We start from the raw sequence: 26,804 nt of genomic DNA, 5'->3' as shown, positions 1-26,804 counted from the left end.
CTCATGACAATTGTAACATTGCCCTTTCGGCATGCATTTCCTATCTCCTTTTGTAATTTGTAGACCACATCCTTACTACTGTTTGGGGGTCAGTATATAGATCCCATTAGGGTCTCCTTGAACATTAACCTCTCCGTTAAAACTTTCTTTCAGCCATGATTCAGTGATGCCTACACTATCATTATACCTGCCAATCTGTAAATGTGCTGCAAGTTCATCTACCTTAATCCGTATATGTGTGTGCATTCAAATATAACACCTTCAGTCCTGTATTCACCCTTTTCAATTCTGTCCGCCTTTTACTTTGTAAATCATCCTGTTGACTTCAATTTTGCCCTATCAATCATGTCTCCTCACCACACATTGCCTCTGTGTGTAAACCAGCTGCTTCATCTTAAGCATTATTGTCTGGCTTTCCTACAATACCTCTTGCATTGAAATGTAGGCAGCTCAGGACCCTAGTTGCATCATGCTCAACCTTTTGCTTCCTAACGTTTTCTGAGGTCTTACCAACATCTGCCTCCACAGCCTCTCCATTAACTATTCTGACACTCTGTTTCCCATCCTGTTGCAATTCTAGTTTAAACCCCATAGTGCATTATTAACAAACCTTCCTGCTAGGATATTAGTCTCCCTCCAGTTCAGGTGCAAACCATCCCTTCTGTACAGGTCCCACCTTTCTAGGAAGAGAGCACACTAATCCAAAAATCTTATGACCTCCCTGCTATACCAACTCTTTAGACATATATTAAACTGAATAATCTTCCTAGTTCTGGCCTCACTAGCACATGGCATGGGCAGCAATCCTGAGATCACAATCCTGAAGGTCCTGTCCTTTAACTTAGCACTTTACTCTCTGAAATCCCAATGCAGAATCTCATCACTTGTCTTACCCATGTCATCGCTACCTATATGGACCATGACCTCGGGCTATTCACCCTCCCACCTAAGAATGCTGAGGACTCAATCTGAGATGTACTGGGCCCTGGCACGTGGGAGGCAACATACCATCTGTGAATATCGTTTTCGCCCACAGAACCTCCTATCCATTCTATAACTAACGAATCCCTTGTCACTATAGCATGTATCTCCACCCACCTTCCTTCTGAGTCACAACAGAAAACTCTGTGCCAGAGACCCAAACCCTGAGACTTCCCTTTGTTAAGGCAACACTCCCAATAGAATCCAAAGGGATAAACATATTGTTAATGGGGATAGCCAAAGGGGTACTTTGCACTGACTCCTGAACCCTTTTCCCCTTCTTGCCTGTCATTCAGTCTTCTGTATCCTTCACCTTGGGTAAAACTAACTCTCTATATGTCCTATCTATCACCCCTCCAGCTTCCCTAATGATCCAGGGCTCAGCCAGTTCCAGCTCCAACTCTTTAACACAGTTTGTTAGAAACTGCACCTGGATGCACTTCTCACAGTTGTAGTCATCAGGAGCACTGGAGATCTCCCTGCCTTCCCACATCCCACATGAGAAGCATTCCATTATCCTGCCTGTCATCTCTACTGTCTTAACAAACCAGATATAAAGAAGGAAAGGAAAAAGAATCTTTAACCTTGCCCTCCTCTCATTGCTGCCATCAGGAAAGACATACAGGAACCTCAGGATCTACTTCACAAACCTTTAAGAACAGTTATTACCCCTCAACCATCAGGCTCTTGAACCAGAGGGGATAACTTCACTCGCCCCATCACTGAACTTTTCACATAACCTATGAGCTCATCTTCACAGACTCTTTGTCTCATATTCTCTATATTTATTGCTTATTTATTATTAATGTTTCTTTTTTTCCTTTTTTTTTTATTTGCAATTTGTTGGGTTTTTTGTATATTGGTTGTTGTCTGTCCTGTTGGGCATGGTCTTTCATTAATCCTACTTTGTTTCCTACTGTGATAGCCCACAAGAAAATGAATCTCAGGGTTGTATATGTACTTTGAACTTCCCTCAGCTTTTCCTTCTCTTCAGTACCACCACCATCTTTCTTTTCATCTTTTGAACATTTTTCTTGAACCTTCATATTCTACACCTTGACCACTGGTGTCCCTCAATCTAGATTCTCAATAAAGTAAATATATTTTGTTAAATTTAATTTAAAAGTCACTTCATCACACTTGATATTTTTGGAGTCAAACTGTCAAGTATAATGTGGTTATAATCCCTGTTATAATCTATTTGGATTACCATCATTAGATACTCCTGTTTTTATCATTTTGTTTGAGCAGTTAATCTGTTTATTTTAATATCTACTCTAGAATAGGTCACAGACATTTGTCTGTGATAAATTATTTCTGAATTTCATTAATATTTAATTCAATGTGTCCTATAATTCATTCAAAACAAAGATTTATTAACTCTGAATGACTACAAGCTCAATATTAATCAAACAAATGTCCACAAAGAAACATCAACTTTTCAATCAAGATTATGACAGATACTCAAGGCAGTGCATAAGTCAGTGCAAAAGTGTTTGTTTGTACTTGCTGTGGAGAAGAACATGGAACCTCATGAGTTCAGAAAGATAAAAGTGACACCCCAGTATCATGGTATGCTCACAAAGGACTGGACCCAGGTGCAGAAGATCAACATTGAACACACTGACAACAACTCAAGATCACAAATAGAGGATAGTAGACTCACAACTCAACCCAGGAGCAGAAGAATGGCAGAACCCCCAGGAGAGATAAAAACAAGAGGCTAGATATCAGAATATCAACAGAGCCTTAGAAGTACAACTAAGCAATATCACATTTTCATATTCTCTAACACAATGATCCCACTCTAGTACTAACTGAGAGTCCTCTTTAAATAATCATAGAATGTGAGAAACATGTGCCAGCCACAATTAACTTGACAAGGTTAAATGAAAAACACAAGAGCTTAACAACTTTAATTATGGTACTGTTTAGTAAACACAGGTGCTCACAAACCCTTGAAACTCAATGCTCTATGGCAAGCTACGGGGGTCATGACATCTGAAGTTTATGAACATTACAAGCAGGAGGAACTGGCAGGCATGAAGTGTATAAAGTTTGTTAAATCCATGAGCCCTGAACAGTTTTATCTTAGGACATTGCAAGAAGCAAGGAAGAAGATTCTTGGAGCATTGGTAGAGATACTTGTATCATCCCTAGTCACTAAAGATTGGAATATGGCCAAGGCCATTCCTTTCTTTAAGAAAGACTCAAAGAACAGGCCAATAAACCTTGAATTTGTGTGTAAAGGTCACTGGAAAAAAGATTCTGAGAGATTGCTTCACTTGTATTTGGAAAGGCAAGACAAATGGCCTAAGGTTACAACAGGAACCACATCAACTGGGGAGGTGGGCAAGGGAATTGCTGATAGAAGTTAACTAAGGTAAGACCCATGTGATGTAATTTGGGAAGTTATGCCAGAGTAGAACATAATGGTACAGCACTGGGAGGGCTGAAGAAGGATGGAAAAGATTCATGAGAATGTTGCCTGTACTGGAGAGACTGAGAGATGACTTAAAGTGGTTTATAAAATTAGGAAGGGCATAAACAGGTTAGATAGTCATAGTCATTTCCCTGGGGCAGGGGAATCTAAAAGCAAAGGCATAGGTCTAAGATAAAAGGGGAAAGAATCATTGGTGATCTGTGGTGTAAGATTTTCACATAGGATGGTGGGTTTATGGAACAAGCTTCCATATGGGGTGGTAGAGCCATATACAATTACAATATTTAGAAGTTATCTGGACAGGTACATGGATAAACAATGCTTAGAAGGATATATGCTAGAAATGAAGAAAAAAAAGTATGGGCTTAGATAAATTGGTCGGCATTGATGAGTTGGGCAGAAGGGGCTTGTTTTCATATGCACAATTCAATGACTCTGATGGATCTACAGGTTCCATGTTTTGTGCTTAGGTACCTAGTCTCAACTAGAACAGCCAAGAAGAAGAAACTAAGTAGTAATATCCTCCGTGGACACAAATTGGAAGGGACATTCATGAAGTAGAACTTTAGACAGTGCAACACAGGTCTCAGTCCTTCAGCCCTCAGTGACTGAATAAGAGAATCTATAGGGCAGTTACCTTAAGCTCAGTGCTTGGAAAATTATTATAATCCATTATTAAGCGGGTAATAAGTATGTTTTTAAAAAGATGTGTTGTCCCAGTGATCCAAGGCTGGGTGGAGATCCACTATAGACCTATTGTGGCGATTGACAAGTTGCAGTGGGTGCGGGTCTTTGCTTAGCATGGAGTTGATTCTGGCCGTGACCAACCTCTCAAAGCACTTCATCACAGTAGATGTGAGTTCAGCAGGGCAACGCAGGAAAAATTGTTTTTTGCAAATCTAAAATATTGATTGCATTCCTCAGAACTCTGATTGTGATCCTGAAGTAAAATACCAACAACATTTCTATAAAATATCGACTGCCATCCTACAAAGATTTTGATATGATCCTAGGAAATCTTGATTGCAATCCTAAAATGATACTTCAATTGCAATTCAATAATATTTATGTCTAATAATATTAGTAAGTGATTAAGAAGTACATACAAATGAAGTGTTACATGAGGTGGAATAAAGGGTGAAAATAAACAACATGATAAGTGTAATCAAATGCAAGTACATTGCACGGAGCTTTGAAACATACTGAAACAGTATGGGAAAATCCAGCAGGGACCTCAAATGAGTTATGCTGCCAATGATACTTCTTCTTGGGAAACTCTCTTTACAATGGACAGTCTTCCAAGATAGTAACACCATCTGAGCGCCAAGAAATTACAGCATGGACATGACATGGACTCTACAATGGCCTCTAGTGACTCAATTGAGGATGATGGTGAAGGAACAGTAGGATTAGCAGCAACAGTATGTCACGGCTTGCTCCAAAAAAGACCAAGAAAGTAAAGACCTGTAAGCCAGAAAGTAGAACCTATGATGAAAGGGGACAGGAGGTTTACTATCACCTACTAGAAACAGAAAAGATTGATAAATGGTCTAATGAAGTTTAAAGACTTTGGGTGAGCTTCAGCGTATTAAGAACATATACAAACAGCACCCATATGATAGCATCCAATTTGTTGTTCCTATATTGTCTTCTCAGCAAATCAGGCAGTTGAATCACGGAGTTAACAGCAACATGGAAGATGATAAGCAAAATGTATAAGATGGTTGGAATGCTGTTAAGAGGTAGTTAGAAGAACAAGCCCCATTACCAACTAATTAGAGGTAAATGGTTGATTGCAAGCAAAAGATTTCTGAAGGTAGTTCTGAATATCATGAACACTACAGGACAGTGTGGTTAAGTTATTCAGGAGTTCCATGAATAACTACATATGGTCCCTTGAAGTTAACTATGGATGGCTTGAAACCAGAATCTGCCAAAATTATGAAGTCGAAAAAATTGAATTGAAGTAAAGATAGTGTTCCATATGCTAAGCTAGTGCAAGCCACCAAACAAGTGGAATGAGATATCGAAATCTGAATATGGTCATTACAGGTGGGTCAGATTACCTGTTGATCAGCAGCCACTGGCCAAGGGGCAACAGTCATTGCTTGCTCGTCAACAGCCACAGCTGCTGCAGGTGAGTCAAGAGACAAAACAACAGAAGCGGGACTGGAATTAATCATGTGTATCGCAGCAATCTCAGTCTGAAATTCACCTCCAAGGAAAATCTCCTAAAGCACCCTGTCACTTTTGTGGTAAGAAAGAACATTGGGCTAGAAATTGCTGCTATAGGAAACAAGGAGGACAACAGCAACAAGCTCAGCTGCAAGTTCAATCACCTGCCTCGCAAAAGTCAGGAGATTCGAATTTGCTGACATGGTCTCAACAAGCAAAGTTGGTTGTAATGGACATATTGTCACAGTCAAAAGAATGACTCGACCTTTCCCTACAGCCTTTGCTTGCCTGAATGAATGAAAACTAAATGGCTTAAGGTATACATTAACATACTGATTGGAAATGAATGCACTGAATTCTTGTTAGACTATGATGACCATGCCTGGACAAGGACAACAAAATGCCATGAAGATGCAATTTATCAAGCAGAGACAACTCTATTGAACCCAAATCTGCTTCTGTACACCAATGGCTTTTCAGCTGAAAACTAAAATGCTGCCATTAGGAGGTATGGTTCCTGGTACCTCAGTGCAACGGGAAGAACTGAAAGCTGTGATTGAAGCTGGTGAGTTATCAGCAGGAAAATCAGCCAATATCTACACTGATTCTCGTATGGTTTTGTTGTTCATGATTTTTGAAACTTATAGAGATGAAGAGGCAGACACAAAATGGTGGAGGAACTCAGCAGGCCAGGCAGCATCTATGGAAAAGATTAGTCGACATTTCAGGCTGAGACCCTTCATCAGGAGGGTCATGTCAGGAGATGATGCTCATCAGAAGCATTACCTGCTGCCTGGACTGCTGAGTTCCTCCAGCACTTTATGTGTATCACATGGATTTCTAGCATCTGCAGATTTCCTCTTGTTTGTGATTCAGACAAAGGGGATTTCTTATGGCTGTAGGACCCTCAATCAAGAACGGCCAACCAGTACAAGGACCAATGAATGTTATACAACTGCCATCAGAAGTGGCTGTATTAAAATGTCAAAACCACTCCAAAATAACTACAATGGAAAGCTCTGGAAATGCATTCGCAGTTGAAGTTGCAGAAGATGCATCACAGGAGAGAGTAAAAGAAATAAAAGAAGTAAAATAAGTAAAAAGGGTCACATACTTACAAGAGGTACCAAGAACATATGCAGTAAACCTGGCAACTGAAGTTATGAAAATGAAGTTTGATTTTGTAGCACAAATTAACTTAAAAGATATTCGAGAGATGCAATCTTGATCCTCTAACCAAGAAAAGTGGTTCTGGATGGAGAATGCTGGGAGGTTAATCAACAACGGAGCATGGAGATATGGCTCCAATCATAGACTAGTAGCTCCAACTATGTTGCTTCCTTCCCTGGCACAGCTGATACACTCCCTCAGACAAATTGGAATAGAAAATATTATCAGTAGATTCTCCCAATGGTGGTGGAATCCAAAGTTCAGGTCACAAGCTCGCCAAGCATTTGAAAGATGCATGACATGCCAGAAAACCACTCCTGGAGTAGTGGAAAAGCTAACACAATTAAATTTGCTTGCCCCACTGGTTCATTTTTACATTTACAAGTGGACTAATTAGTTTGCCAAAGCATCTGGAGTACTTAGACGTGCTGGTAATAGTGGAAAGGCTTTCAGGATGGGTGGAAGTTGTTCCATTAAGAAAAGCCACTGCCATGCACACAGCAAAAACTCTGATCAAGGACTATATTCCTAGATGGGGATGCCATTCCACATTGCCTATGACCAAGGAACACATTCCACTGGAACTGTTTGCCTCAAATTATGTCGACTGATGAACATTGAACAGTCTTTTCATTGTCCAAACCAGCCAGAGTTATCAGGACAAGTCAAGTGAATGAATGAAACATCAAGCAGCTCAATACCATGAGGAAGGAGTACCCTGGCCTATGGATCTTCGTGTATTCTTAAAGCATGTAGCATCAGAATAACCACAAGAAAACTAAGTATATTCAAGGTGCTCCTATACCAGGAACCCTCAAACTCAGAGAAACTGATTATGGTAGAGAATTTAGTTAATTATTGTGTGAAATTAACCCAAATTGTCCAGTCTGCTTCTCAACAGGTTTATGCCACCTGGAATGACCCAACAAAAGGAGGTCACATCATGATTCCTGGCGACTGAATCCTGATTAAGAAACCACTTAAGGAACCACTGGAAAATTGATGTGAAGATCCTTATCAAGTGCTGTTATTTACTAACTCAGTGGTGAATGTGGAAGGTAAAAGTAAGTGGATACATTCTAGCCACTGCAAGAAAGCTAAAGTAGTATTTAATAAGAGTGACAAACGATGTGATTAATGTGCTAGTAACCTCTGACTCAGTGCTTTATTGTTGGGCTACAGTAAACAAATCACTAACCAACCTATCTCACTGACAGAGTCTACAGCTAGAGACATTATGAAGTTTGCTCTAATTGTTGTTGTTATATTTTTGCCTACTCATAATGTGATATTCGCAAATATAAATTATGAGTCATCTCAATTATCACATGAATTTGATGATACTGTTAATGCCTCTAGTTGTTGGTTATCTCAACATCTATACTTTCAAAATAGCCGCTATGCATAAGATGCTTCTTTAAGATCGTATGGCATTAGATCTTCTTTTCTCCCCATCTCCTTAAGGGGAGATCATGTGCAGTTCTAGGCAAGGAATGTGGTACTTACATACCTGGTGAGTCAGAAGGCGTAACTGATTTGGCTGACCATATTCATAAAGTAACAACTAAAATGCATTAAATTTTGACTGAATTTATGTAAGTCTAGAAAACTACTGAAAATTATGAATCATAATATTTGTCCTGATTTGCATTTTCATAATTTACATCTTTTTTACTTGTATAAGGGCAATTATTAATAGAATAGTTCTAACTCATGTAACTGTACCTACTTACAAAGACAATCTATCTAACAATGTCATCATCCAATGAATCGCCTTTGGTATTTCCAAAACTAAGGTAATTTTTGAATATTTTATACTTACCAAAGATACCACAAGTTTTACTGCCACTGAATTTTCAGAAGTAATGATTCTAAATGTGTGATTTAGAATCAAAGTGGAGGACATTGGATGGGGCTGTTCAATTGTTATTTACTTTGCAGTTTAATTTTCTTATGTTTGCTTGTATTTTATATAATTACCTATGCATATGTAATTGTTCATTGTGTTTCCTAGTGGTTACATTTCTTCTGTATTATCCCAGAAGCTTCTTGGGTATCACATTATTTGAATAGGGGTTATTTGATTGGTTAATTCTTGTCTGTTATCTATGGAAATTCAATGGAATTAGCAAACTGATATAAGAAGTGCAGAGAACATAGGCTCTCTCTCTTTCCTCTTTCCCTTCTTACCATTGCTTTCTCTTACTATTGGCCTCTGTTCTCATTACTCTTCTTTCCCAATCCCTTTGTTCTCTTAGCACTTCATAAACAATCATGAGCAACAAGTTTTATGCCTTATTCTTGGCTTCTGAAGAACATGGGATCAAAAACAACAGCATCCAACATAGCCTTTCCCCCAGAGATGGCGGATCCAAAACTAGTGGACATAGATTTAGGGTTAATGGGGAAAAGATTTAAAAGAAAGCTGAGCAGCAACTTTTTCCACATAGAGGGCGGTGAGTATATTGAATGAGTTGCCAGAAGATAAATACCGTTTTAGAAGCATCTGGATATGTACATTGAGGGTGCGGCTTGGAGGGCATGGGTCTAGTGCAGGAAATTGTGACTAGTTTAATGGATATCATGGTCAGTATGGACTGGATGGGCTGAAGGGTCTGTTTTCATGCTGTACTGCCCTATGATACCATGACTTTAGTCAATGTTTCCTCAAAACTAAATTTCCTGGTTCCTGGAAACATCCTCATAAATCTCCTTTGACTTTCTTTTAATGTTTTAGTATCATCAGCAAAGCATTTAACAGCTAAAGAATGATTGAAGAAATTCAGTTTCAGAGAGAGCTGAACCATCTGATTTTTCACAGTGGGATCCTTCATCTGAAGTATCTGATAATTTGTTCAGTTTCATACCCAGAGTGTTTATTTCAAATTAAACTGCAAATTTGCACAAACTAGCAATAAACATGATGACCTCTGCACACTTTTTGAATGAGCAATGACCCGCGTCTGATGGAGATGGTAGTATATACATCTGAGCTAATTATTCAATGGTTATTTACAGGCACAAACTGATAGGCTTATGTAAGACAGTCACAAAGCAAAACCAGAAAAAAGACAGTCATGAGAGGATTTTTCAGAATTTCAACACAACCTACAATGTTTTACAACCAACCTATTCCAGTGCACTCTTACTAAGCAAGTAACATACAGCTGAAGAGTACACAAGAAGATTTCAATAACATATAGAGCAAATGGACAGAATTAATATTATATTTGCTAACTGAGGACTGATTTTTGAGGCACCTGAGAGGATCTTTGAATGGGGCATAAGGACTTACAAAGTAAATGGAGCCACAGTTTCAAATCTCACAAAAAATCACATCAGGTTAGATAGACTGTCTTGGTACCAGAATGAAACCGACGCTCTAGATTGTGCATTTATTTCTGGAGAACACCTTGTACCCTCTCCATCGGCGTGTTATCCATCTTTTCCCCCAGTGGTTTGCAATATTTGTTAAATACAAGAGATTCCATAGATGCTGGAAATCCAGGGCAGCCTATGCAAAATGCTGGAGGAACTCAGCACGTCAGGCAGCGCCTATGTAATTGAATAAATAGTTGATGTTTCAGGCTGAGGTCATTCTTTAAGTCTGGGAGGGAAGAGGGAAGGTGCTAGAATAAAAAGGTGGGGCATGGAAAAAAGGATGAACTAGAAAGTGAAGCCAAGTGGGTGGGAAAGATGAAGGGCTGGAGAAGAAAGAATCTAATAGATGAGAGTGAACCATGGGAAAAAGTGAAGAAGGAGGAGCACCAGGGAATGTGATAAGAGGTAAGAGGCCGGAGTAGGGAATAGAAGAGGGAAGAGGGAGGGAAATAATAACAGAAGGAGAAATCGATGTTCATGCCATCGGGTTGGCGGTGACTATATTTGATACTTTTTTCAAATATTTATCCCATTTCCATTTTGGAAGTTTTTATTCAATTTATAGAAACCTGTTACTTGTATACCTCTGGTTCTTTAACCAGTTACTATAGACTTAATCTGAGCCAGATGTGTACGGTATATCTTTTTGAGCGAAAGCATCCCAGAATCCAGTGGCAGAAGACATAATGGAGCAATACAGTGGTGAGAGTCTACAATTCTCACCTACTAAATGTCTCAATCACTCCCCCACCAGATTCGGGGGGGGGGCAATTTCTATTATGCTGTTATAACCGGCTCTTGAATGAAACTCTCATAATCTAGAGATAAACCTCTGATCTCAAAGTCTCCCTTGATGTGGCCCTTGCACGTTACTTGTTTACAAGCACTGCACTTCCTGTGTAGCTGCTGCAGCATATTCTGCATTCCGTTTTCTTTTACTATCTCACTGTTCATACTTGTATTTTTATTTCATTTTATTGACAGACTTCATGGAATAGGCCATTCTGGCCCTTTGAGCTGTGCCACCCAGCAGCCCCATCGATTTAATCCTAGCCTAATCATGGGACAATTTACAAAGACCAATTAACGTGCTAACCAGTACATCTTTGGGTTGTGAGAGGAAACCGGAGCACCCAGAGAAAACCCACCCATTCCTCGTACAGGAGGACAGAGAGACTCCCTACAGGTGACATCAGAACTGAACTCTGAACTCTGAAGCTCGGGCTGCAATAGCGTCGCGCAAGCCGCCACACTACAATGGCAACCGTACGTACGGTATGATCTACCTGGATGGCACACAGAGAAACATGTTACTCTGTACATACATGTGACAATAATAAACTAATCACATGTTTTCAGAAAAGTTAGATAAGCAAGAGATGGCAAATGGGATGAGCTTAGATGGGAATCTTGGTCAGCATGGATCAAGCTGTATGACTTTATCACTCTGAGTAGAACCAGTTCATAAGGGGAGAAGTGAAACAGGCTGAGCTTGCTTTCCCTGGAGCGAAGGAGGCAGAGGAGAGACCTGACAGATGTTTATAAAGTTAGAAGAAGCATATCTAGATGGTCAGAAGCTTTTCTGATCACCACAGGCAGGTAAAGTGAAGGAGTTTCAAATGGGATCTGAGGGGAGACTTTTTTTTCACAGAAAGTGATTGATATCTAGAATGCACTGCCAGAGGAGGTGGTGGAATCAAATATATCACAATGTTGAAGGAGCATTTATACAGGCACTTGGATAGGCACTACTACAACTACTACTACTACTATGTCGACTCGGGCCCAGGGGGCCAGCGTTGGGCAAGGCATAATATATACAGTCCTAACATGGGCAAATGGGATTAGCGCAGATGAGAAAAAAGGTTGGCATGGATGTTTTGGGCTGAAGGTCCTGCTTCTGTGGGGTACAGCTGTATTATTCTCTAATTTTGTGATTCTGCTTTGCTGATTGTCAAAGCAATCACATCTTTCCTTAATTTCTGGGTGCTATTGAGATTCAGAAACATTTAAAAAACAGCTGAGATTTAAGAATTGAAATGAATTTATATTTAAATAAAATTATTGAGATATTTTATAAAAATTTAATGACTAAAAGCCATATTCAGCCCATAATTAACAACATAAAATGGAGCCTACTGCCTTTCCTTTCATTCCCATGGCCCTGCAGTTGAAGTCGATGGTTTGTGAATTCTCTGTCTGATCTAACCAGAGGCGCAGCTAGAACTCATTGGCAGAATTTTGCCAGGAGGCTTCGGAATTCAGGTTTTGCTCAGGAATACTAAAACAAACAGCATGGTGCTTAAAGTGAGCGACACCAGAGACTGATGAAGAACTGACAGTGACATTTGCTGCATGTGGGGGAAGGAGTCACTGTTGGGCAAGAGAAGGATACCCAAATGGCATATCAAGGTATGTTTCAATTGTATAAAAGGTTTTTTTTTTGCCCAGTTTGTTTGAAATTCCTCTTTGTGTACCTACTTTTATTGTGAAGTTATAAATTTCTTCTGATCTGTGTTTGTTTCTGCAGTTTAATATATTTACAGAGAAACTGTAGCAACAGCCACTGTTGCCATAACTACAGCCTTTCTTTCCTAGGTGGAGCTAACAAACTTCTATAGATGTATTGTGGAAAATATATTGACAAGCTGCATTACAACCTAGTACGGAAGCACCAATGCCCTTGAACGGAACATTGTACCAAAAGTAATGGATACGCCACAAACCATCATGGGTAAAGATGTAAATAAGGTTGAAAGAGTACAGAGAAAATTTACAAGGATGTTACTGGGACTGGAAGACCTGAGTATTAAGGAAAGGTTGAATAGATTAGGATTGTATTCCTTGGAATATAGAACAGTGAGAGGAGATTTGATAGAGGGATACAAAATTATGATAGGTATGATAGCAAGCAGGCTTTTTCCACTGAGGTTAGTTGGGACTACAACTAGAGGTCATGGTTTAAGGGCGAAGGATGAAATGTTTAACATGAGATGAAACTTCCTCATTCAGAGGGTTGAGAGAGTGTGGAATGAGCTGCCAGAATAAGTGGTGCATGTGAGGTTGATTTCAACTTTTAAGAGAAGTTTGGATAACCACAGTACATCGATGGGAGGGGTATAGAGGGTTATGATCCAGGTACAGGTTGATGGGATGAGGCAGTTTAAATAATGTGGCATGACTAGATGTATCAAAAGGCCTGTTTCTGTGCTGTACTTTTCTATGATTCTGAGACTATGACTAAAGCCCTCCCCACCATTAAGCACACATCTACATGAAGTATTTTGCAGGAAAGCAGCATCCATCATCGTGGAACCCCACCACCCAGAGCATGCTCTCTTCTCACTGCTGACATCAGGGAGAAGGTACAGGTGCCACAGGACTTACACCACTAGGTTCGGGAATAGATATTACCCCTCAACTATCAGGCTGTTGAACCAATGGGGATAACAGCACTCAACTTCACTTGCCCCACAAATATTCTCAGGATATATAGACTACTTTCAAGGATCCTTCATCTCACGTAGGTGATATTTTTTGCTTATTTATTCATTATTATCATTATTTCTTTCTTTTTGTATTTGCACAGTTTGTCTTTTGCACACTGGCTGAATGCCCAGGGTGTGGTCTTTCATTGATTCTATTGCAGTTATTTTTCTATTATGGATTTATTGAGTATGTCCACAAGAAAATGAAAATGAATCTCAAGATTGTATATGATGACACATATCTACTTCAGTAATAAATTTATGTTGAACTTTGGAGCTAAATATATCAAGTGGCTAAAACCTACCACAATCAATATTGGAATCTGGTTATCCATTATCTGCTGCAAGGCAATTTTTCAAACCGGATGTTTATGAAATAAGGAAGTTATGAAAATGTATTGAAGTCAAAGAGATGCAGAGAGAGAGAGAGAGAGAGAGAGAGAGGAGCTTCAGAGCAAGGTTGAGAAGGATTACCAAAAATAGCATTAAATATCATTCAGATGGTCTCCTTAAATCTTCCATCATAGACACAAGGGACATACAGCTCAGAGGGATTAGCAAGATCAGAATGGTTTGTATCGATCATGACCTTCCTGCTTGTTGTGTTCTGAATGGTGCATGCTCTCCGGGCCATTTCCATCCATTCTATTTATGTCAATTTCTTCAGTGCATGACTCCAGAACAGGCTTGCAGTTCTTTTGAAGGGGGCCACGACAGGACGATGCTGTGGTCAGCTGTAACGTTTTAATGTTCAAATGAAAAAAAAGCAAAGTAAGACCTTCCCTCATTATAAAGCCCTGTGTAGTTATCCAACTCAAGCAAGATAGTTTGCTGAAATTATTTTCATAATACATGACTTCTAATCCATGCAATATTCTGGAAAATCTCCTCTGCACTCTCTCTAAATCATCCACACCCTTCCTATAATAATGCAAACAGACCTGAATCCAGTATTCTACCTGTGATCTAACCAGGGTTTTATAGAGCTGTAACATTACCTTACAGCTTTTGAACTCAGACACCCAATTAATGAAAACCAACAAACCATACACCTTCTTAACGACACAAGCAACTCGCCTGGCTATTTTGAGGGATCAATGGATGCAGATACGAAGATCCCTCTGTTCTTCCACACTGCCAAGAATCCTGCTATTAAACCTGTAATCTGCCTTTGAATTCGACCTCCCAAAATTAATCACCTCATACTTTTCCTGGTTGAACTCTACCTAATACTTCTCAGCCCAACTCTGTATCCTGTCAATGTCCCTTTGCAAACTGCAGTAAACCTACACACTATCCACAACTACAACAATTTTCATCTCATCTGCACACTTACTAACCCACCCTTTCACTTCTTCATCTAAGTCATTTATAGAGATTTCAAAGAGCTGGGATCCCAGAAGAGATCCCTGTGGAACACCACTGGTCACCAAACTCCAGGCAAGATTCGCTCCATTTACTACACCCTCTGCCTCCTATAGGTAAGCAAACTCACACAGCAAAGTTTGCCCGCCTCCTAATTTTCTGAATGAGCCTACCATGGGGAACCTGATCAAATACCTTACTAAAATCCACTACTCTACCTTCATCAATGTGCTTTGTCATATCCTCAAAGAATTCAATCAGGCTCGTGAGGCATGTGCCTGCCCTCACAAAGCCATGCTGACTATCACTAATCAGACTATGCTTCTCCAAATACTCATACATCCTCTTTCTAAGAATCCTCTCCAATAGTTTGCCCACCGTGAAGTAAGATTTACAGGTCCATAATTCCCAAGGTTATGATAAGAATGAGTTAATGTATTTTTGGATAGGTGATAAGTTTAGGATGTACACCGTGTAGTGTCCCAGAGGGTATCAAGGAATTCTGGGAACTCAGTGTACAATTGAAAAGATTCCTAAAGGTGGCAGCACATGCAGATAGTGTGATGAAGAATGCGTACTTCATAAACTAATGTTTTATTTCATTAGAGGGGACGAAGTGCGTAATAGAAGGGAGGGCTTGGTACAATGTTTTACAAGAGGTTTTATCACAGCTGAAATATGGTGTACAGTACTGCTCGCCACATTATAGGAAGAACAAGGGGATCTAAGGAGAGTTACCTTTAGCCAGAAGGTAGCTGCATTCTGGAACACAGTGCCTGAGATGAAGGGGTGAAAAATAATCTTTCAACATTTAAGAAGCATCCCATCAAGCATAAAGGTTACAGAATAAATTATGGTAAATAAAATTGGTTTTGGTCAGTACTTGATGTTCAGCATTCACAAGACCGACTGATGGGCCTGTTTCTATGCTGTATGACATTATGACTACAGATAAGATAACTTAAATAAGGTTGGTTAGCTATCTTCTATGGCTCTTGCTGTCAATTGAAACAACATTTTATAATTCCATATTTTTTAACCAAATTTTACATATATCCATAGTGGCTACTGTGTTGTTCTTTCAGAGATGCACTTCTGCACACCGTTGTTATAAAGCATGGTACATTGAGTTACTGTCACCTTTCTGTAGCTTGAACCAGACTGGTCATTCTCCGCTAACCTCTCTTATTAACAAGGCATTTCCGTCTGCAGAATTACTGCTCACTGAATTTTTTTTTTTACTTTTTTGCACCATTCTCCATAAACTCCGGAGACTGTTGTGTGTAGAAATCCCAGGAGATCAGTGGTTTCTGAGATGAAAGGAACAGCTTCTTCCCCTCTGCCAATTAGACATCTGAATGGACAATGAATCCATTCAGATTGCATTGCATTGCATTGCATTGCTGCTACAAATCAACACATTTTACAATAGATACCAGTGATATTAAAAATGATTCTGATTCTGAGTTGCATCTATATGATTGACCATAAGACCATAAGGTATAGGAGCAGAATTAGGTCATCTATAGTCTATAGATGCTGTAATCTGGAGATTCATACAAAGCTTTGGGGAAACTCAACAGGTTATGCGGGATTTGTGGAGGGAAATGGACAGTCGATGTTTTGGATTGAGAATTTTAATTTGAACTGAAAGCTAGAGGGGAGAGAGCCAATATCAAGAGGATGAGGAATGAGGAGGAGCAAGAGCTGATGGCTGACAAGTGGATCCAGTAGAGGGAAGTGATAGGCAGATGTGACAGGGGGAGAGTTGGAATGATGTGACTGGCCTACAAGTGATAGGTGGAAATGACAAAGGGAAGAAAATGGTGCAATCTGACAGGAGAAAAAGGTGGAGTATAGAATAAAGGGAGGGAGGTGGAGAGAGGATTGAGGGTGAGGGTAGAGAACCAGAGAGAGGTAGTGTGATAGGGGCCAGGTAAATCAGGAAGAGAGAAAAATGTTAAAAAAATATGTGGAAAATAGCTTGAGGGTGAATGGTTTGAGAATTCGATGTTTGTGCCACCATGCTCTCCATAAATGTTGAGTTCCTCTGGTGCTCTGTTTTTTTGATTAGGAGATGATTTATTGCTCAAAATTACCCCTTAGTGTAGGTAAGTGGCAAAAAAAGTCGAAGAGGAGTTGATACATGAGCATGTGAGAGAAAACAAGCTGTGGGTGAACAAGCAAATAGGGAGAGGAAGTGGATCATATGGGATGTTCTGCTGAGAGCTGCTATGGACCCAGTGGACCATATGGGCTTCTTCTACATTCTGGCAAGTAATTAAAGAGCATAGTAAGGAACACTACAGCAGTTGTGATCTTTGGAAATCACAGATAAAATGTACAACTTTGTACTAGGTATTTTATGTTTGCATTGTCTAATACCATATTTGGAGAAATGGTCTTCTCTCGAGTCGTAACAATTCCATGAGATCACATTGTGAAGGTCTACCCTAATATTTGCCAAATGGTAAATGCTGCTGTTAATTATTGAAATCTGCATCCATTCAGAAGTTCAACATAAACAGGAAACCCTGTCTCGCCATAACATTTTCACCATTTAGTCATTTTTCCAGGTTTGGGGAATTAAGAACTGAAGGGCACAGGTTTAAAATGCGAGGGGGAAAACTGAATAACTACTTGAGGGGCAACTTTTTTTAAAAATAAAGTGTCGTATGTATGTGGAGTGAGCTGCCAGAGGAATCAGAACTTGAATCGGATTTATTATCATTGGTATACGGTATATCATGGAACTTTGCTGTTTGATGCAAAGGGAGAGCAAAACAGTTTATGGTTTCATGGAGCATTCAGAAATCTGATGGAGGAAGGAAAGAAGCTGTTCCTAAAATATTGCATTTGTGTCTTCAGGCTCCTTTTCCTCCTTATTGATGGTAGCACGTCCTGGATGATAAGGCTCCTTCATGATGGTTGCCAGCTGCCTGAGGTACTGCCTTTTGCAGGTATCCTCATTATGAGGAGTCTATTGCCCTGATTCTACAACCATCTGCAGCTTTTTACAAACCTGTGTACATTGCTGTCTCCATACCAGACAGCAATCCAACCGGTCAGAATGCTCTCCATGGCACATCATTAGAAATCTGCTGGAGTCTTTGGCAACTTACCAAATCTCCTCAACTCCTATTGAAACAGAGACACCGGCGGGCCATCTTCATAATTGCATCAATTTGTTAGGTCCAGGATTGATCTTCAGAAATGTTGGCATCTTAAAGCTCTTTATGCTTTCCACCACTGACCCCTCGATGAGACTGCTGTGTGTTCCCTGGTTTCCTCTTACTGTCGTCCATAGTAAATTCTTTTGTCTTACATAAATTGACTGCGAGGACATGGTGTAACACCACTCAACTGTACAAGCTATCTCACTCCTGTACAGCTCCTCATCTGTAAACAACAGCTGGGTCATCAGCAGATTTATACAAAAGATAGTGCTTGAGCTGTGCCTGGCCACACAGTCATGAGGGTAGAGAGAATACAGTATTCAGCTAAACACACACCCTTGAGGTGCGCCTGTTTTGATTGTCAGTGATGAGGTGTTACTTCTCATGAGCATTCAAAGTGTTTACCTGATACGGAAGTCAAGTAAACAGTTGCAAAATCTGAGGTTTTAAAGTTTATAGGTTGGTGATGAATGCTGAGCAACAACAAACAGCTGCCTTGACATAGGTATTACTATAGGTATTAAGTGGTGGTCTGAGACTGAACAGAGAGTCAATGAGTTTGCATCTGCTGTGGATCTGCTATGCCAGTGGGGAAATTGCAGCAGGTCTAGGTCCTTGCTCAGGCAGGAGATAATTCTAGCTATGACCAACCTCTCAAAGCACTTCATCACAGTAGAAGTGAGTGCTACTGAGCGATAGTCATTGAGGCAGCTCAAACCCTGCACTTCTTGAGCTCCAGTATAATTGACGCCTTTTAGAAGCAGAACGAGTACCTTTTAAAAGTTTTTAGTGTACCTGCCTCAGTCGCTTCCTTTGGCAGCTCATTCCAGATACTGACCACCTTCTGAGTGAAAAAGTTGCCCCTCAGTTTCCTATTAAATCTCTCCCCTCTTAACTTAAAATTATGTCCTCTAATTTTTGATATCCAAATCCTTGGTAAAAAGACTGCACACATTCCCCCTATCTCTGACCCTTATAACTGTATACACCTCTGTAAGGTCACAACTTATTCTCTGACCATCGTGCTAACTTCAGCATATTTCTGTGTACTTTATCCAGGTACATAATTTGTATAGTTTTAATAGTGCTCATTATCTTCAGGTCAATAGCAACTGACCATTGTTGAAAGTGTTTTTGACGCTAAAAATGTTGGAGTTTGGTGCTAAAGTTGGAGAATTGAACTTCAATTAGAATATTTTCAATGAATCAGAATCAGAATTAGGTTTAATATCTCTGGCATTTGTTGTGAAATTTGTTAACTTTGTGGCAGCAGTATAATTGGTACATGATAAATATAGAAAAAATGGAATGACAGTGAGTATGTATGTATATATATATGTATATTAAATAGTTCAGATAAACAGTACAAAAACAGAAATAACTTTCCTTGGTCAGGGGAAGAAAAACAAGATGCAGACTGCAAAGCAAGCCTATCTTTGACGTTCAAAGTAATTGAGCCCAAGTGCAACCACCTCCCAATGTATTGGTCTGGCATACCCCAATTCCTCACACTGTTTTGGTCTTGCACCTCCTGCGTGTTGACAGAGTGAAATTACAAAGTCAAGCGTCCTTACTTTTAACAAATACAATTTCCACTATCTGCAGGTTTGATTTTCATTTTCTATTCCTTGAAATATTGAGTAACTACTATTTAGGAAGAATTATAAAACTTACAAAAGTGTTTCAAAACCAAAGAAAAATTAGAGTTAAAGTAAAGCAAAGTTAAAGTAATGCTATATATGGTAAGTCAATTTTAATTTCTTATCATTAAATAACAGTTATTTTTCAGCTGAGACTTGGAAATACCAAACTACCCGTAGGTTTCCCATACATCTTCTTGCAAATTTGAGAAGACGATATTCTTGTCCTACATGATCCCCTAAATGGCCTGACATCCTAGCTTTTATCCCAGTTCAAAGGGCAGTTTAATTTAATAATATCAACTAGATTGTATAAGGATATCAAATACCCTGCTCTTTAATAATCAATAGTTACTTGATGAACTTTAATAAAATCTAATAAGACTACCTTTTTTGTTCTATTTCAATTTTCACTTGACCTGAAAATTTTCTGTTATTATGGTTGGCTTTGAATGCACATTTCCAAACCAATTATCTCAGTATTTGGATAGAATTCTAGTACTTTAATCACTTTATACCCATGGTAACTTTGTGCATGGAACTCGTCATTATCTGGAACAAAGTCAAAGGAAAGTCTGACATTGTATCTTGCTTTTCATGCACTAGATGAAGCAAGCTCAGAATAGAACTGGATCAGCCTCTAGGTTAGAGATCCTGGTTTGCAAGCACTCACCTTCTTGAGAATGATAATCCCTTCCTGTGCTTCTGGGTCTGTGATGACACTGAACCTATCAGAGCTCTCTTCCTCTTTGACCATGTAGGTCATCTCAGAGTTTTGTCCCAGGTCAACGTCTTCAGCCTTCACCCTGCCCACTGTCGTTCCGATGGCAGCCGACTCCAGCATGCTTAGCTGGTACAACTCTGTAAAAGACAGCAGAATGTGGCTCACAGTTCACTCAGAGCTCCTCACCTTTCCCTCACCCAGTCTTAATTAAGTGGGCTGGCACATGGCACGTTCTTCTGCATTTTCCAAAGAGTATTAACAGTAACTTACACTGATGTTGCTACATGGTTTATTACTGTCACATGTAGTGAGGTACAGTGAAAAACTTTGATTTACATGCCACCTGTACAGATCATTTCATCACAGTGCACGGAAGTAGTACAAGGGGAAAACTAGAACACAATGCAGAGTAGAGTGTGCAGTTTGTTGAAAAATGTGTAATACATGGAGACAATAATATACGAGGTCTTGAAGACATAGATTGTGATATCAATTGTGGTACAAAAGGTCTGATCGAGAGGCTTGAAGCTGTTTCTGAGCCTAGTGGTATGTGTTTTCTGGTATCTTCAGTCTGATAGGAGGAGTTAGAAGAGAGGATGTTCCTCAGGGTGATGTCTCCAATTATTTTGGCTGCTTTTCCAAGACAGCGAGAGTCCATGAATGGGAGTTTGTTTTTCATGGCGTGTTGAGCTGAGACCTGAACCCTCTGCAGTTTCTTGTGGTGTTGGACAGAACAGTTGCTAACACCAGTAATTCAATGTATTGCACCAAGCCTGGGTGCAGCACAAAAGCATCATCAGACTGAAATTGTCACTGAGGCACGCATGGGGATTTTGGGACAGGTGTTCAAATATTGAAGCACGTTTGAGACAGTGCCGGAGACCCAGGTTCAATCCCGACCTCAGGTGCCCTATGTGAAGAATTTGCACATTCTTCCTGCAATTGCATGGGTTTGGTTCGGGCTCTTCCCACATCCCAAAGTTGTGCAAGTTGGTAGGTTGATGGGCCACTGTAAATTGCCCCTACTGTGTAGCTGAGTAGGAGAACCTGGGACAAATTGATGGGAATGTGGGGAGAATAAAATGGGATTAACACAAGATTAGTGTAAACTGGGCACAGATTAGTTGGGCTACAGGTCCTCTTTCTGTGCTGTATATCTCTGTGACTTGATGATTAATTTAAAAGGTGGCGGTGAAAGAGTCAGAATAGTTTGGCGCAGCAGTTCCACAACTGAGGAACCATGCAGATGAAACACGCTCACTAATGTCAGGATAGTGAGTGGAATTGGGCAGAGTGTGGAGGGAGGGAGGGAGGGACATTCCACCAAAATTAAGATACATAGACATTGTGGGGTTGATAGGGCTTGAGAGATCAGTGGCAGAGGGAGATTCCTGATCAGAACTGTGGAAGAAATTTGAGTCATAGAGAATGGAAAAAGGCCATCCAAGCCCAACTGGTCCATGCCAACCAACATGCCCATCTAAGTTAGCCCCATTTGTCTGTATTTGGCCCAAATCCCTTTAAACATTTCCTAGCCATGTTGCTGTACAACTACTGTCCAAATTTTGTTCATTTTTCTGCCTCAACCACTTCCTCTGGCAGCTCATTCCATAGACTGTGCACTCAATGTGTGAAAAAGTTGCCCCTGTGGTATCAAATAAACCTCTGCCTTTTCATTTTAAACCTACGTCCTCTTGTTCTCTATTCTTCAACTCAGGAAAAATGTTGGGAAAATAAAATGGGATTAACAAGTAAAACATTCACACTATCTATGCCCCTCATAGCAACTTCAACAACAAAAGATCTGTAGGCCATTATCTTTATACAATGGGTGATCAACAACCAGAAACACGAGTCAAAGCCAGGACAATTCATTACAGAAAACAGTTGGATGTTATAGGAAGTAGATTTATCGAGGGGTGGCCAAAAAAAGGCTCAGATCATCTGAATGTAATATTCTACATCATTTGTTATTTTATTATGACCTATTCAGAGTAAGATGCCACTGTTGGTCTCCAAATGTGTGATTAACTATACAGGGTTGACTGCTGAGCACAATGTTTGAAATGGCTGTATCTTGATTGCTTTGCATAATATACTGGGTATTCTCAAACATTTCCCACCTTAAATTAAAGAAGAAGAGTACACATTGCTGTGAAAAAGAACAGCATTACAATAAATAATAAAACAGGGATCGCACAAAGAGCCTCATTCTTCAAACTGCTAATGCACCATTCATTGTTGTTGACTCAAAGACCGTATTCCTCACGTTAGGTTAAATAAATAGTTGACTTTATTAAATTGGTTGTGTTTTTCACGCCATCCTTAAAGATCATGTCAACATGTCAATCCAGCAAGGTAATATGAGAGAAAGGTAGTAACAATGCAGAATATGGCACTACTGTTACACGGAACATGTAGTGCAAATTAAGTGCAAGACTATGATAAGTTAAATTGTGAGGTCAGAATCCATGTTATTCTGCAAAAAGTCTTATAACAGTGGGAAAGAAGCTACCTCCCCACTTCCTGAAAGCACTACAATTCCTTTCATTTTGTCACATTATCCCTCAGTCTTTGAGATTGTGAGAGAGACTTCCATCTGTCCAATGGCCAGTGCTTTCATGATTGCCATAGGAGGCAGTGATAGTTGTTATAGCAACTGAGTCCTCTATTCCATTTTCAGTTTCAGCCTTGGGTGCTGAACTCTATAGTAGTGATTTTTTTTGGAAGAAATTTTAAGACTGATGCATTTTGGCTAAAACTTGCAGTCCATGCAATGGTGTGGTCATTGGGACTTTCATAACAAATTGTTTCAAATAGTTGCATGTTGTCCATGGTTACTGAGTTTCACTTGAAATATACCTCAGGACTATAATTGTATAATTCAAAAGTTCATTCCCGGTTTAAACTTTCACCTCCCTCTTTCTGGGTTTATCTTTTCCATTTAGATGTTGGTCATCTAGAAAGTAGAGTCGACGTTTTGGGCGGAAACCCTTCGGCAAGACTCTGTTGCCAAGGGTCCTCCCAAAGGGTTTTGGTCCTAAATGACAACTGTACCATGGATGCTGCTTGGCCTGCTGAGTTCCTCCAGTTTTTGTGTCTGTTGCTTGGGTTTCCAGTATCTGCAGATTTTCTCTTGTTTGAGAGATATAATCGGCTGCAGGTAGTAGCTTTCGTGGATGGAGAACTGACGATTTCTATAACTAAAATTCCACTGAAGTCATCAACAAATGAAGGCTAATGATCTCATTTGTAGATCTGAAAAAGCAACAGCAACATTAACCCATGGAGTGCTGGGTAACTCAGACGCATGGAGACATCTCTCCATCCCTGCTACTGCTTCAGAGTTCCAGTTTAAACCCTGCGTTCAATCCTGACCACCACTGCTGTCTGCATGTGGATTTTGCACATTCTCCCTGTGACTATGTGTACGTCCCTTTCTGGCACTTCAGTTTTCTTCCACAGTTACGTTGGCCAGTTGGCCACTGTAACTTGCCCCTTGGGTAAGCAAGAGATTCAGGAAAGATTTCTGGCAATATGACAGACTGCAAATGCTGGAATGCGGAGCAGCACACAAAATCTTGGAGGAACTGAACAGGTCAGGTAACATTTGTGGAAGGAAGCTGAGAACTTTCATCAAGACTAAATATCTTGGCACATGAGGGACAGTAGGTCGGAGGGAAGTATGTGGAGGAATAGGACTGATGTGATGGCTTTAAGAGTTGGCATGAGCTCAGGGCTGAACCCCATTAAAAAGTAACATTTAAAATTGTGCTTGTTTTCTCATTGATAATTCTGATTCAGATACCCAACTATGGGTAAATATCCCCATTGCCTTGTGGGCTGCGTTGGGAAAGATGGTAAAATGGCTGAACATCACTAAACATCCTTCTAGCAGCTCCTGCTGCCAAGCTGGTACCAAACATATTGCTTCACTTTCCTTTTGACTGCACTGGTGAGGCTGAAAGGGGGATCCTGATGACTGGGCATCCTAGGATCTCCATAGCTTACACATAGGCTTGCACCCTGGAAAAGCCACTCCAGTGCCGCTCTCCATCGTCTTTCGAGACAGATGGATGCCATCATCACCATCAATTCTGGAAGACTTTTCCACTGAAACATAAACTCTGTTTCTCTCAGATGCTGCCTGCCCTGTTGTATATTTCTAGGATTTTGTTTTTATTTTCACTTCAATAATTTGTATCAGTTCTTGCATCTCTGACATTAGATTTGTGGGGAAACCTGGACAGTTGCTCACTTGGAGCTCAACATACTGCTGTATTGCTGCACACAATATCCTTTCCTCCATTGATTATATAATGGTCATCATTAATAATGTCTATGATATATTCTGTTGGTGGCTTTAGGATGAAGATGCAAATAGGTCTAAAGTAAATCCAACTATGCTTGTCACAAGTTTTGTGCCATCTTGCAGAGCAAGTGTTACATCACAAAACAATGCATGTTCCATATGCTTCCAGCCTTGTAATTGTGTTACTGTCATACATAGTAACACCTCATTGCTTCATTGCAGCTTTGACCTCTTTATGACAAATGGAGTTGTGGTATACATTATATTTGTGATCTTTATAATATGTTGTTCTTCCTTTTCACGCCTTGTGGCACATCTGGCAGTATTTTTTGCTATCTCCTTAGCATTTGTCTGTTTTTCACGAGGACAAGTTGCTTGCTCGACGCTCAACTCAGCACAGGTGGATGGAAAGCCTGCAAGGAACCGGCCGGATTCAAACCCAGGGCCATTCACCTCAAAGTCCAGTGCTGATGCCACAACAGCACTGGCCAGCTTTCTATGATACGTAAAGCTGACGTTTTACCAAAGTTAGAAGAGTTCACAGTCATCTAATACTTCAAAGAATATCAATTTAGCACTTTCGGATTCAAATGTATTGGATTGATTTATTTTTAATTTCCAGACTATGATGGAATGATGTTGTAAGAAATATCTCAACATTTCCTTGCTGAGTTAATGCAGCATGCCAATGAAGACACAACATTTTGTTCACTCATTACATTTACAGACATATCTGTATCAGCTCATACATCGATTCACAAGCTGTAAATGATGAATTCTAACTGCGCCTGAGTGTTTTGATTAATATAAAGTATAAAAAATGGATACCAAGAATCATCATAATTGTTGATCTCTGTATTGGTTTCAACACTCATTATACATTTCGATGAAGTTTTTCTTGCTAGGATTGTTGAATGAATTTTTTTATCCTCACAATTTTTCAATGTTTCCCCTTGGCATGATGTTCTGCTCGGTGGAGTTGCTACCATGATAAAAGTACTGATTTGCCTTCTACTTAACTCACAGATAATGACTATTATTCTCTGCTGATACTTTTGTCTTTATTTTTATGTTCTTTGATGCACTTCACAACTATCTCTTGTGGTTTTCCTAGTCTTTATGCAGTTGTCAACAATTTTGACAAGTCAAGTTTTCTCCAGAGTTTCTATCATATGTACTTTGCATTTTCAGCTAAAGATCAGGGTGTGCGTGTTTTCTATCAAGTATGCATGGAAATAATCAATGTTTCTTGCCTTGTGAAACAATGCGCGATAGTCCCATGAACTTCACCGTGCAGTCGTACAGTCTTTGCCTCTGTTAGTTGTAAGTGACAATGGTTGATAAATATCCTGCAATATCTTCACCAGGAAATGTAATGAGAAAGTTTCATTCTCTTCTATCATTCATGACTCCAAATCCTGTCATTGCCCGCTTAACCCTACTGAACCTGTTTTTTCTCATGGGACAGCACCAAAAATGGATTGGAATGCCAGAAGTGTAGGCAGACCCATGACCATTGAGAATGTGTATGAGCACACTGAATGTACCAGACATTATTTCTTATTTAAATGTATGTTTTGACATTAATTTGTTTGCAAGATTTGGTTTTGTTGGAGTAAGTGAGAAAATACACATATTGCAGCTTCAAGAATTGTTGTGTCAACTATAAAACAGACCTCATTCTATATGATCAAAACCCGACAGCTGACATTCATTCTGTATGGGACAATTTTTAAATTGATTTCCCAAGAAAGAAGCACAATCATTGGTTAGTTTAAAATATGAACTCGATCTTCAATAGAAAGAAGAAAATCCTATAAGCAGGCAGGTGGTCAGGCAGACAGAGAGAAAGTTCTAAATGAAGAAGATTTGCATCCTACTGCACAGCAAATGCTGAAAGGCTGTTAATTTAAAACATAAATTTTGCTTCTGTCTCCCCAAAAGCCACC

General features: G+C 39.8%; 1 protein-coding gene across 3 annotated transcripts in view; it reads right to left on the bottom strand.

The window, feature by feature from the left end:
- The window catches only part of LOC140185111 (cadherin-22-like), a 1,010,842-nt gene that overhangs the window by 370,877 nt on the left and 613,161 nt on the right, over nucleotides 1–26,804 (bottom strand). For all 3 annotated transcript variants that reach the window (XM_072238393.1, XM_072238399.1, XM_072238408.1), the window contains exon 6: nucleotides 20,493–20,680. In XM_072238393.1, coding sequence (XP_072094494.1) covers nucleotides 20,493–20,680 — 188 coding nt within the window. The remainder of the gene's footprint in view (nucleotides 1–20,492; nucleotides 20,681–26,804) is intronic.

Source organism: Mobula birostris, chromosome 2, assembly GCF_030028105.1.
Source record: "Mobula birostris isolate sMobBir1 chromosome 2, sMobBir1.hap1, whole genome shotgun sequence".
Classification (NCBI taxonomy): Eukaryota; Metazoa; Chordata; class Chondrichthyes; order Myliobatiformes; family Myliobatidae; genus Mobula; species Mobula birostris.
This window is presented reverse-complemented; position numbering and strand designations above follow the sequence as displayed.